The following is a 14,345-nucleotide window of genomic DNA, read 5'->3' as shown; positions in this document are numbered from 1 at the left end:
TAAATATTTACCAACAGTCTACATGGTAACCTAATCTAAAGATGGTAAAAGACTAAAAGTCAATAGTGATGAACTCCTTGCCCATAGGAAGGCAAGTGTCCAAATCCAGCTACCATTAATTCCTCAAGCCTGAGGATATGCATGGAGGGCCTGAAATAAAATTTCAAGAACGTAAACGCCGTCTCAGTCGAGGCCCGAAGAAAGGAAACATGACCAACTCTGAAACTTGTTTTCACTTCCTCGTAGCCCAAGGTTTGCACCGACACTAATCTTTTTTATAAGCTGTATATTTTCCAAAATATTTGTATCGAAAAGGAGAATGGAAATTAATTTGTTGAGTTGTTTTTATTCTATTCCTTTTTTTTTTTATGAATAATATACTATATTAGCTAAATCTTATTCTTCAAATTAACAAGGTGAGATATTCCAAATAATTACAGCGGATGGATATTCCTAATTACTGCAATGACCATCGATTATTAATTTAATTAAATAAAAATTCTTATTTTTCATTTATGTGAGAAATGTTTCAATTTGAGATTGTTGACCATGTTAAAATTAGGAGCAAACTAAAAGATAAAAAAAAAATACATATTTCAGTATAATTTATTATAGAATATATTAAAATTTATATCTTTTAATATATTAATTTATTTTTTATTTTAATATAAAGGGGGGTTATTGATGTAAACCCACTGTATACTCAACATATTTATATTTCAATTTTAAAGAATCTGAAATCTCAATTTAAAAAAAAAGGGGGAGGGGGGGGGGCCGGTGGTGGGGCCCACGCTAAGGATGACTTTGTCAGAGTAACGCATCGTCTACTCCAACTTCCACGCAATAATCTAATGAGCCTCTGTACTTAAGCCAGTCACATCCGAGTCATCACTTGGATTATGAAGGAAAAAAAAACAAAAAAAAACAAGAACCAACGTTTTAAAAGCCAACACGCAACCGGAATTGCCGGTAAAAAGACCTTTGAAAAAGCGCAATTATCACCTCCACGTGTCCAATCTTATCCGCTTCTCCCCTTTTCTCTCCTTCCCCCTCCCTTTCCCCTTTAAATAGTCACCGAAATTAACTGTAAAAAACTTCAAAACCAAGCCGTCTCTCTTCAAAACACTAAAACTTCTTACTCTTCTTTCTATAACACTAAAGATGGCCGCCAATATTCTCACCTTTCGGCCCGCCGGAGTCCAAGTTTATGCAACGTCGTCAGGTCACCGGAATCCCGACGGAAAACGCCGGAAGAATGCTTCGTCCAACTGGTGGAGCCCGCTCTTTGGCTGGTCCTCTGAGGCCGATTACATTGACTCCGAGAGTAAACCGGAGAACAGATCGGAGTCGGATCTCGAGGCGAAATCTTCAAGATCCTCCCGGTTCGCGCCGGGTTGCTTCACGGAGGAGAAGGCGAAGCAGCTTCGTTTGATGACCAAGGATACTGCGTCGTTTCACGACGCCATGTATCACTCCGCCATCGCCTCTCGCCTCGCCTCCGATTTTAAGATCCGATCCGATCGTGAACTCGAAACTCATGAGAAATAGAAGCTTGAAAAGTCTCGCTCTCTCTTCTTCTTTTTTTTTTTTTTCTTTGGTTTAATTAGGAATAAAAATGATAATATTTGTGTCCGGTTTTTTAGGGCTGAAAATGTTATATGAATGTGATGTTAGATCAGATTCAGATGTGTGAAGAAGATGATTAAGAAATGTAATCATGTCGAATAGATTATACTTAAATCCTGTAATTATGGTTTAATTATATTCTTATTTTCCATCTGTTTTCTTCTTGTTGTATTTATTTATTCCTAAAGAAGATGATAGAGTTTATCACTTGCTCTGCTGATGTTATGTTTGGTTTAATGAGATATGACCTAATATTTTTAATTCAATTAGTGGAAGATGAATTGACAGGCAACGAATCAAAACCGTTGGATTAAGACTTAATCGTTCATTCTGGATTAGGCTAATCGACGGTTGAGATGTAGTAATGATTAAACAAGAATCTTCAACTCGGCGATGGCATATTCTGATTCGACAGGGATCCTCGTAAAAACATTCCTAGTAGTCATCAAGGATCCAATTAGGAAGATGCTGTTATTAGGAAGGATATTTATTGTGTGAACTTTAATCATTTGAGAAATGCAAATTTTTTTTTTTAATTTTTACATTAAAAAAAAAAACTTAAATTAAGTAGCCTTAAAATAAAAACGTTAGAAAATGGTTAAACACGTGTAAACAAATTTCTGCTTCCACGTTCCATATCTGTTCAAGGCATTGTAATGTAAAGCTGATATGTAGAAAACGGAGAAAAATCATCTGTTTTCCACGACCTCCAGAGCACTTGATTACTAGCTGGTCTATTTTGCTTTCCATATCGCGAAATTATTGTCTACTCTCAGATGGTAAATTTTCTTTGCTGAATGTTGAAAAATACAGAAGCAGAATATTCCAAAGAAGGGTGCGAACGAAAGCTGGAAACTATTGGCAAACATGTGGAAATTGCTGAGAAAAAAGAAACTAGCAGCAGTGGTCCTGGACGATGTAAGATTCAATCAATCAAACTCAATTTGCTTCACATCCATCTTTTATGTCCTTTTGTTCCATTTGCTCATTTCTTTGTTTTCGTTCGGGTATTACAATTCCGTTCCCATCCCTTCCCTAGGAAACACGATAACTCTAGATTAAACCCAGCACAACATCTGCCATACTCCAAGGATTGTTTCTATCCATATCTTGTTAGCAGCATTTTTATCAATAAAACAAGAAGATGCGCCATTCTAGGACCATAAAAAATCTTCTAACTGCAAACTTGATGAAAGATGCATCTATATCACGAAGATAAGATACCTTCCCGAGCCAAGCTCTTCCGGTTCATAGCCACCTCTATTCCGGCCAGCCTTTTTCTGGACTTGATAGATGACTTGCCCATTTTTTAACAGAACCAAGTTGACAGCCCCCATCAAAACCCATACGGCATCCACAGAATCTACAACCTTGCCCAGAACAAAACATTTATTCAAAAGAAAAGGCAGCTTTCTAACTCGTAATTTATTTTTTTTGGAAGTTAAATTGAAACAATCAGACCTTAAATTTTTGGCCCTGGAAAAAATAAGGTATAGGTCTACATGATAAAGTTATCATTCCAAAATCAAAGGAATGAGAAGAATACAGTAAAAGATTTCTCTTAAGCCATTTAAGCTATTCAAGGTATCGCCAGAAATGCAAGCTGCATAATCTCCGCAAAACAAAAAGGTTGAAAGAGTAGATGTAAGCAATCACACCTCAGCTAAACAAGCTGCACTCATTTGCTCTCGATATCATATAGATCCGATCTAAATATCTTTCAAGGAAAACCAACATGAAACTGGGAAGTAAAGAGACAAAATAAATTTGCTAGCAACAATAAGATAAGTTTTAAGATCTAAAATGCTGCATTAAGTTGATGAGAAATTCCACCAGTATCAAGCGTATTATGATTTTCATAGTGCAATTACATGATCCAATCTACAACACCCACAACAATGCATATGACAATAGCTTCTGTTTTCTTTTTCTTCCTCCCAATAAATAAGAAGGGCACAAAGCAAGGTGGTGCAAACTGGGTTAGGGGCAAGCATACTGTAAACCACCAAAAAGATTTAAATAAATGATAAGCTAAATTATATGCGGTGGGAGTTAATATAACCATAAAATCCAAAACAGAACCACAACGGTAATTATTAGAAGATGGAGAACAAACTCCACAAAATCCCAGTTAATAGCTCCATGACAGAGTCTTCCACTCTTTTACAGGCTTCTGAGAATGGGGGAGGCAAAGTACATAAATTCAGTGCCATGTGTACTTGAATCATAACATACAGAAGTGAACGACAGCTTTAGAAACTTGAGTCAAGACAAAGTAGAAAGAGTACAAACTAAAATATCAGTTTTAAAACAAAAAATCAACCAGACCAGTCTTGCTGTGTTCCCCTACAGTCTGCCAGAAGACCTATTAACTAAAGACATGAAAGATGTTAATAGAATTCAAATCTTTTTTTGACATTACTCCACCTAGTGCTCATATGATCTTCTCAACTAGCCGAGGAAAAGAAAAACTACTCAATGTTGCAAACATACACTTCAATAAAGATACTAGCGTTGTGTCAATTCAACCACTAACCCCCTTGTCCTACAAAAGAAGACTGTAATGAAACCATGTAGACATGTAACTCATTCAACGACACTTGCTGCAGGTCGACGTATTCTTAAATAATGATAATGAAAAAGGGCAATTTCTCCCGGCTACCAATATAAATTTTCATATGGGTCAATAGAGTTTAATATCAACGCACATGGGAATAGTTTTAATTATAACAAATCAGTTAAAAAACACCGAAGGTTCATATCAAACAAGAGGAACAAGAATCACTGATGTTAATATAGAATTGAGCACATCAACAAAACATGCAATGGTGCAATATAATTACCAATTAACAAATAATCAACCATGTAAAAGAACCAACAATTGAACTGCCCAGCAAAGCAATCGATAGAATAGAATAAAGGATACACCAAATAAAATCCATGAGCAAATGCTCCAGCCAACACAGCAGTAAACAATCGGTCCCTTACAACCGGATTCTTCCTCAATCCGATTCGAACTGATTTTTTTATAAATTAAAAAAAAAAAAAAACCCACAAACAAAATTATATTATTAGCCAAACCCACATAACAAAAACAAAAATGGTTTAATTTAAATAAAAATGAACCTTACTTAGAGGAAGAACAGGGGCGTATATAAGGGGAACCAAGAACTTGTACGGGGGTCCATTGTTTTGTTTCCTCATAACAGCCTCCCTTCAAAAAATATATACAAGTTCAGCTGATTTTTGCATGATATTATAAATAAATAAAGGGAAAAAACAGCATATATATGCAATAAAGTTTCGCGAGACTCACTGCTGAGAGGAATTGGAAGACGAAGCCATAGCGTGCTTTCAAGATTAGATACTATTACAAGATCTATGAGAATTTTGGTGAAAGCGTGATTTGACTTTTACAATCTGCGCTGCCACCTATTTCATCCTTCAAGGGCGGCGCTAGCACCGCTTATTATACAATATATTTCAATGCACGTACAACTTGGGCCAAAATAAAATTTGTTAGAGTTGCTAACTATTTTCTGTTGTTGCTTAAAAAAGAAAAAAAAAATCTGTTGTTCGAGTTTTTAATTTTTACTTTTTTTAAAAAAAATTACAACTATGTGTTTTCAAAATTTCTCCCCACGAACATTTGGGGGAGAAATTTCTCCGTATTCCATATTTTTAGAAACGTAATTTAGATGAGTTGCCAAAGGTTATAGTTGGACTATAAGGTTTTTATTTTATTTTTATTTTTTTACATGTTTGTTTTGTGCACATTTGGTGTAAATAGCATTATCTGGTTAAAAAAAAATAATAATTTTATGCTGCGTTAATCGGAATATGTTGAAATGGAAAGGAAATATAATGAGAATGTGAAATAAAAATAAGAATAAATTGTTTATTTGAGATGCAAGAATTGAAATCGAAATAAACTGAAATTTTATTGATGTGTTTACTTTATTTTGAAATAAGAATTAGAATAAGCTGAGTTATTTTAAATTACTAAAATACCCTTAGTTAATTATAATAATAACTAATAACAACTATTATTATTATTATTAACAGTCATTTTTATAACAATAATAATCCCAAATATTATTATTATTATTATTTCAAGAGTACATGCATTTTTCTTTTTTATGAATTATGGGTTTTTATATTTTGTAATAAGTTAAAGGACAAAATTGGACTTATTAAGTTCATTGGGGTAATTTCGTCTCTTCATTGTAAAGTGTTCTGATTCCCAACTCTCCCCACAGGAATGAGAACCCCATGTTTCATTCCCAAATTTTTGTGGGATCCATTATTCTTATTTCGATTCCTGGTGTTATTTTAAAAAGTAAACAAAGTAATGAAACTCATTTCGATTCATTCCCTACGGATCCACTATTTTTCGTTTTCAAATATCAGCCCATTGTTTATGTGTTTTCACACCGAGAATTATTTGAACGATTAATTACTATTGTTATAAAATAAGTTCGGTTAACACTAATTGTAGTTTTTTCGATAGTTGTGGGTTTTTTAATTTTTTTTTTCTCCCGTAACCCCCGAAACTTTTTCATAGTGGCTTCGTTCCATGTCTCATTTTATAGGGAACCTCAAAGTGATTCTATTTCGTTATATTCCATCTCGACAGGTGGATCTTGCAGTCAGGCTCCCTTCATCCTTTGCACTTGAGGGCCAATCTCCTTGGATGAAACTCATTTCAATTTATTGATTCCCATTCGTAGAAGTAAACATAATATTAGTGTGACATGAGGATGAAGAAGGAATGAGCTGCTAGAACGGTGTATCACTTGCTATTGAGGAATTCTAAAACTTGATATGATAGTTATAATTTATGTCTAATATTTTAATTACTTTTGATATTATAATTAAAGAATCCTAATAACGTAGCTAATCTATCTATATATATATAAAGGTAGGACTTGAGGAGGTGATGTAACATCACCATTTTACTTCTTTGTATATTCTCTATTATCTCATAAATAGAGATTTTTTTTTAGATTTGACTTTTCATCTTCTTATAATTAATTTGATTGTATTTAACACATTTAATAAATAGTAACTTTATTAATAGATATCATTCATCATCTTTTTATATTTTCTATTATCTAAAATATCTAAAATATTGGTGGATATTCTTTGTACTTTTTTTCTCTTTCTATTTAAATTCAACAATATGTAATCATTAATAATAATTAATTATAAGTCTTTTGAAACATTTATTTATTTTATTATGCTAGCAATTAAACTTTAGTGGATTAAAATACATGAATTAATTAACATAGGAAGAGAGGTTCTTTCATTTTTCCTCAACAATGCCACTAAGGCCTAATTTTAATGCCATAATCCCATATTTAATTATGCAACCTTTTGTTGAGTGTCTTTTGGCTTCTTCAAAATTTATTATACTATCAATTAAACTTTAGTGCCTTAAAATACATCACCTAATCTATATATATATAAAGTTGGGACTACAAGAGATGATGTGGCATTACCATTTCTCATCATTTCATATTCTCTATTATCTAATAAATTGGTTGAAATTAAAAAATAATTACATTACAAAATATTAAAATAGAAAATAAGGGAAATTTGCAACCTACCCCCAAATAAACTGACATTTTGCACCGCGCACCCAAGAAAAATGACATGTTGCACCGCACCCCCAATTCCGTTAGTTTTTCGGTTATTATTAACAGAATGGTGTGAAATTTAATGAAATGACGAAAATACCCATTTTTTAAATTCAAACACTAAAGCTACAAAAGACCATTTTTTTATTGTGTTAATTGACGTTATTATCCCTGTATGAAGGCTTTGCACATCGTTGATGAGGCTAGCGATAGACATTTGCTTGAATGGCCAAGTAAATATGGATTATTTATAGCCGCGTGGCAGCACATGAATGAAGCAACATTCAACTTAAGTGAATGTTGAAGCCTCGATCCAACGGCTATATATGTTTCCAACGGTCAAATTAAGCACCCAAATATATAGAGATTCAAGACACACACCCTCACAACCAGCCTCCATCAACATTCAACACACACACCCTCACAACCAGCCTCCATCAACATTCAACAATAAACATCAGCAGTAACTTCATACCTTCAACTTTCACCCAATGCAAGCTTAAAACATCAGCAACAATAACAGCATACCACATTCAACAATTAAGCATAACACTTTCAGTTGTGACTCCATTCTTTGTACATATCATAAACATTACAAGGAATAATCCATAGAAAAAGAAGAGAAGAGATGTCCAGTTCGAGGAGTGCATCAAGTTCATCAACCCACCCAACATCACAGAGGAATTTAATCAATGGGGGCATTATCAAGTTTCACAACAAAATATGCTACTGTCAACGCAGAGCAGCAATCAAAATTTCAGAATCTATACCAAATCCCAATAGATTATACTACTGCTGTCCTAATGACCATGGATGTGGTTTTTTTAGATGGTGGGAGCCAACTAAAGAGGAGGCTGGAGAAATTCAAGCAAGATCACACCTATTTGAAGAACAAGCAAATCCATACATGGTCGAAGAAGCTGTTCACAACAGCCGTAGTTTTAGTGACAAATTAGACATTGACGCCTTTCATCATAGGTTTACCAACATTGAAACCATGCTTCATCAACTGAAAAAGTATCAATTCACAACCATATTGATGCTACTAGTTTTGTTGTTTGTAATACATTATAATGCAAGTTATAATAGTGTAGAATGATTGATTGTAACAAAAAAGCAAGACATATATTAACTGTAATACCTGGTCTGATTTGAGCATTCTAATATAAATTACTGTTTGATTCTCAAACAAACATTGGCAGCAGCCTATACATTCTAATTAGAACCTCTATGGTTACATACATTTGAAACCAAAAAACAAAATGAATTGTTGGTCTAATCTCTAATACTTGTATATGAGTCTTATGCCCAACAACTTACAAAATGCCACGAACCTTGCACAACTTATATACTACTTATCACAAACTGCACACTACAGCTCCAATTTCATGTAAAAAATAGAGCAAGTCAAAATACAAGCCTGTTGATCTTCATGTCGGTCGGGTGGTTCAAAATGGCATTGTGGAAGGTGTCAAAAAATGGTTATACTACCTCCACTACTTGTTAGCAAATCTGCTACTGCCAATGCTTCAAGCAAACATACACGATCACTGCATTTAAAATGACATTATTGAAATATCATACCAAGTTAAAATAATATACATGAAATATTACGCATAATGTATCTAATACTCATGTATAATAAGTGTAGATGATATGTTTACAAATACCATAAAACTTCCATTTATAAAGTATTCAAATTAATTTTTGGCCTAGCAAACATATAACTTACCCTTCATGGTGGGAAAGCCAATGCCTTCCCTTTGTCCAACTTCTTTTTAGCTTTATGTTCATCTCTTCGATGGTCTTCCCTCGGGTCAATTCCAGCAGCTGTTATGATCTTTTTGCCTTGGACACCCACCCAAGTAGCATCACTGCTTCCTTCCATCCTTTTCCTTTTAACCAAATTCTTTGAAGCTGATGGGCCTGCCTGAGTGGCAGTCTTATGCTTCTTGGAATTACGCAGATTGTATGTTGTTATATCTTCAACTTCTACAGCCACTTGGATGTTATCACTTGTCTGTCTTGGAGCAACGATTGATGCACAAGCAGGTCCTTCTAATGCTGCAGCTGTATCTTTTACTATGGCATTAAACATCTTTCAATTGCTACTTTACTTAATATAAATTAAATCATATGCATAATGCTATTTGACATGTATTTAATGTAGCAATTTAGAATGCTAATTTAATTGCTTAAATCAAACAATTCATGTCATCAAGTAATTAGGTATTTAATTAACGCAGCAAGTAAGATTAATTAATTAATTTAGCAGGGAATTAATTAATTTAGCAGGGCAGCCTAAATTCAGCAACAATGTAACAATAAATTGTGTTAAATAGTTACCGACCTTGTTCTTCTCCTTCACGCCTTGTTAAATAGCTTCTCAGATGACGCTGAGACAAATCATAAGCAAACAAAAAAAAATTTATTGTTATACAGCTGTCCTCTATTGTAAAGAGCATTAAAAAAAAAATTAAAACTTCCAACGGAAGCTAGCCAACTGACCTTGTACAATCTTGTCCTCTTATTTAAATTTTCAGGGTTAGCAGGACAACCTCTTCTATTGTGACCATACTCTTTGCAACACTTGCATTGGAGCCTGTATCTTTTACTTTCTGGTGGTACCTCATCAGCTTCCCTTCTTCTGTTAATCTTAGGTCTTCCAGGAGGCCTTTTCATTAAAGGAGGCAAAATTTCATCACCACCAGGATTTGGCCAAGAATCCTTATCTGGAATTGGGTGAATCATCCACGAATAACCTCTTATGTAAGTGTCCTTCTTTAACCATGGGCTGAGAAAATCAGCTTGGTCCTTATGACTGTGGCTTATACAAGGCATGGCATGGATGCAAGGAATCCCACTTACTTGCCAATATCCACAGTCACAAACATGATGTTCAAGGTCAACAATATAGGTTCTGTAGCTGTCATCCACTTCATACAACCATTTGCTAGCTCTTGAAATTGGATTTACACTTCCAATTTTCAAATGATTCATCATCTTGTCATAAATTCTTCTTGGAATCTTATTCCCCCAAGCCATTGCTTTCTGTTTTCTATTAATCAGTCTCTTCATAAGCTTTTTTCTGATCCACTCTAGCATTGTCAGTATTGGCATCTTCCTTTGAACCCCAACCCATGCATTAAATGATTCAGTCACATTGTTAGTACAATGATCAGACTTGCAATTATTGTCAAAAGCATGTCTGGACCAAAACTTGGCTGGTAGCTTCCTTAGTGTCTCATATACGCCCTCATCTGTCTTTCTCAACTCTTCCATAGCTCTATCAAATGCTCTTCGATTTGAAGCCCTTGTTGCTGCCCAAAAATGTGGTTTGAAATCAGAGTGTGGATGCTTTGCTTTCAGATTGGCTAGAATGTGTCTGGCACAATACCTCACATGTGCATTAGGGAACTCCAACGCTAAAGCATTTTGAATACCTTTCTGCCTATCACACATAAAGGTGAGCTGCCTATTATCTCCTAAAAAAGTATTCAAATGCCTGAGAAACCATGTCCATGTGCTAGTGCTCTCAACACTACACACACAAAAAGCAATTGGGAAGATTCCATCATTTGCATCAATGGCCACAGCTGATAGCAGTACACCCTTGTAAGGGCCCTTTAAATGGCATCCATCAATGCCCAAGAAAGGTCTACAACCTTGGTTAAAGCATTCTCTTAATGCAGGGAAGGATACAACAAATCTGTCAAAGTAAGTCTTGGGTTGTTCTACATGATACCTGATCACACTAACAAGTGCCAGAGCCTGTGGCATCTTGTTAAGTATCATCTGCGCATAACTCCTCACTAGCCGATAACTTGACTCATGATCAGCACCTTGACGCTCTAAAACTTTCTTTTTGGCTCTGTATATCTTATGTTTGTTAACCTTCACACCATATCTTCTTCTAAGTTCGCTTATAAACCATTCAACCTTGGTGTCTGGCTGCTCTATAAATGTTGATGCAAACTTCACAGCTATGAACTCTGCTGTACATTCAGGGTTTTTCAGATCTCTTTGGCATGTGTGGACGTTGTGAAGTCTCTTAATAAGAAATGGTGGTCCGAATCTGGTCTTTGCTGCATGTAAAAACCAAGGGCATTGAAAGAAGGCACAACCAACTGTAATTCTAGATCTTTCAAACTTGTGCTTGTACATTTTGAACCTATTTTCAACTGCATAATTTCTTAAAGCCCAACTTAGCTGCCTAAAGTTTCTAAAATATTGTCCAATTCTAAATACAACAGGGTCTTCACTGGGAACATACATGTTTTCTCTCATTGTTGCATCCATCTTTGCCAAAACCTCATCAGTCTCATCATTAGAATCTTCACCAAATTCATTATCATCACTGTCACAATTAGATAGTATGCAATCCACATCACTATTATCAGAATGAATATAGCCCTCATTAGCTTGATCAATAGGAGGGGCTGCAGAATTAATAACATTTGCAGCACCTCGTGGATGATATGGATCTTCTTCTTCGGATTCAGTCAAGCAATAATCACTGTCATCAAAGTCGTATGTGGAAGCTATAGGTTTAGTTCTTGTGGATTTCTGCCCATTATCAGCACAACTTTGAAAAACATTATATGTTTGGAAGACCTGTGAGTCAGGGTTCTGTGTTGGTTGGGTTGGGAAGGCATTTGGGGTATCAGGTGTTGGTTCACGTAGATACGACATCTGTTGTTGCTGCTGAAGCTGAGAAGAGATGGAACAATGTTTTGTAATTTTGTTCCTTTGTGGGGTTTCATCAGAACAATTTGAAGAGGTTTTATCAACACTACTATCACTAGTAGTATCAATAGTGTCTGTTTTATTGCTCTGATTTGGTGATACTGTTTGCTGGCCTGTTGATGATCTAAAATAGATGTCCATAAAATCCTCAAACAAATCAGAGTTGGCACTTATCCTAGTAGGAGGGACATTTGACACAAGATTATTCTGATCAATGATGACTGGAATGCTGGTTTTAGGGGCTGCAGAAGTGATATCTTCAGAAGTTTGGAATGACGCTCTTTTTGTTGTTGACTCTGTAACTGAATGTATCTCGTCGAGGTAAAGTTGCATATCATAGCACAGCCTATTGTGGTGCTCCTGTAACTGAACAATGAGATCATGATCATCCACAATTTGAACCTTCTTCCTCTCCCAAGATTGCCAAACATTTAGATTAAACTTCTCATCATGAGTCATCCTTCTTCCATACACTGTCATTAGAACTTTGTTGATAACAGAGACTATACTCAACTTGTCAGGATCAATGACACCAAGATTATGTGTTGTGTCTTTGAATGTGACATAAAAAGTTGTATTATCAGCATCATCCATTTTCACCTGTACAAAGTAGATTTTGTCCTTAAATACCTAATGTTTACAGCTAGTGTCATGTAATATAGATATTATATTCTGTAAGATGAAGGTGCAAACAATTCACCTAAATCCTCTCCCGACATTATCGTTAAATAGTGAAACTATAAGCCCGAAAATCTCGAGTTGCACATACATAATGCAATAACATGCAAATAATGAACTTTAAACTAAAATTTATTACCAAAAGCAAGCATTTAAAGTGAAATTGAAGATCCAATCACATACATAGTGCAATAACATGCATATAGTTTCAGTTAATTAAAATAAAATGGGTAGGCAAAAGCAAGCATTCAAAGAATTCTATTAATTGCTATGAATAAAAATAAAATCTTCATCAATGAAATTCGATCTTTAAAAGAAAAATTAAACAAAAATTTACCACAGAGCACTATGATAGGAATCGAATGAGAAGCAGGGAAGAAAACCAAGACCAAGATGGTGAGGAAATAAATGGGTAGTGAGTGAAAATGGAGCTACTGTGAGTGTTAAAAAAAAAAAATAAAGACCCAGCCATCATGGAAAACCAAATCAACAAAAAATAAATAAAGATTTCTTACTAACCTGGGCTTCTTCAACGACCAAACACTGAGTTCTCCTCTCTTGTTAGTAAAATGCACATAGCCACACACCAATATCCACTATGGCTCTCACAAATTTTATCTCCTTTGCATATGAGTCTGGGTTAGGTGGTTTTTTTGGCGCCCAATTACATATCATCGTCTCGATTTTGGATCCATGGAATTGCTTTTTCTATGCCTGTCCTTGCCGACTTAACAAGTAAAATCATAGATGAAATGACTTGGCGCGGTTTTCGATCAATATAATTTTTTATTTTTAAATATCACTTTGCTTTTCCATTTTTGCCCTTTCCCCGTTAATAATAACCGAAAAACTAACGGAATTGGGGGCGCGGTGCAACACGTCATTTTTTTTGGGTGCGCGGTGCAAAATGTCAATTAATTTGGGGGTAGGTTACATTTATTTATTTTATTATGCTAGCAATTAAACTTTAGTGGATTAAAATACATGAATTAATTAACATAGGAAGAGAGGTTCTTTCATTTTTCCTCAACAATGCCACTAAGGCCTAATTTTAATGCCATAATCCCATATTTAATTATGCAACCTTTTGTTGAGTGTCTTTTGGCTTCTTCAAAATTTATTATACTATCAATTAAACTTTAGTGCCTTAAAATACATCACCTAATATATATATATATAAAGTTGGGACTACAAGAGATGATGTGGCATTACCATTTCTCATCATTTCATATTCTCTATTATCTAATAAATTGGTTGAAATTAAAAAATAATTACATTACAAAATATTAAAATAGAAAATAATTATTAGATTATAAATGATTACATGTCTTTTCCTCTTTCTATTTAAATTCAACAATATGTAACCATTAATAATAATTAATTATAAGTCTTGAAACATTCATTTATTTTATTATGCCAACAATTAAATTTTAGTGGATTAAAATACATCAATTAATTAATATATGAAGGACGGTTCCTTCATGTTCCCTCAACAATGCCATTAAAGCCTAATTTTAATGTCATGATCTCATATTTAATTATTCAATCTTTTAACAATGCCATTAGAGCCCAATTTTAATGTCATAATCCCATATTTAATTATTCAATCTTTTGTTTAGTGTCTTTTGGCTTCTTCAAACTCCATAAACATTAAAT

General features: G+C 34.4%; 2 protein-coding genes across 5 annotated transcripts; one reads left to right on the top strand and one right to left on the bottom strand.

The window, feature by feature from the left end:
• Window positions 1–1,161: 1,161 nt before the first annotated feature.
• Window positions 1,162–1,548, top strand: LOC18054832. The gene has a single exon (XM_006450943.2). It carries the CDS (start codon window positions 1,162–1,164, stop codon window positions 1,546–1,548), a length of 387 nt encoding a protein of 128 aa, XP_006451006.1.
• Window positions 1,549–2,235: 687 nt separating this feature from the next.
• Window positions 2,236–5,194, bottom strand: LOC18054831. Of its 4 annotated transcripts, none has more exons than XM_024178480.1 (4): window positions 4,943–5,194; window positions 4,758–4,840; window positions 2,851–2,989; window positions 2,239–2,661 (listed from the first exon to the last, which is right to left on the bottom strand). In XM_024178480.1, exons 1-4 carry the CDS (start codon window positions 4,969–4,971, stop codon window positions 2,637–2,639), a joined length of 276 nt encoding a protein of 91 aa, XP_024034248.1. In that variant the 5' UTR covers window positions 4,972–5,194; the 3' UTR covers window positions 2,239–2,636. The 4 variants fall into 4 exon arrangements, with proteins under 4 accessions (XP_024034249.1, XP_024034248.1, XP_024034251.1 ...); XM_024178483.1 differs by lacking the exons at window positions 2,239–2,661; window positions 2,851–2,989 and adding exons at window positions 3,030–3,335; window positions 4,553–4,643 and having other exon boundaries at window positions 4,943–5,181; XM_024178481.1 differs by having other exon boundaries at window positions 2,236–2,989; window positions 4,943–5,193.
• Between the last annotated feature and the right edge of the window lie 9,151 nt (window positions 5,195–14,345).

The sequence above is a fragment of the Citrus clementina genome, unplaced genomic scaffold (genome assembly GCF_000493195.1).
Source record: "Citrus clementina cultivar Clemenules unplaced genomic scaffold, Citrus_clementina_v1.0 scaffold_1, whole genome shotgun sequence".
Lineage (NCBI taxonomy): Eukaryota > Viridiplantae > Streptophyta > Magnoliopsida > Sapindales > Rutaceae > Citrus > Citrus x clementina.
The sequence above is the reverse complement of the archived record's forward strand: the minus strand, read 5'-3'. Positions and strand labels throughout refer to the sequence as shown.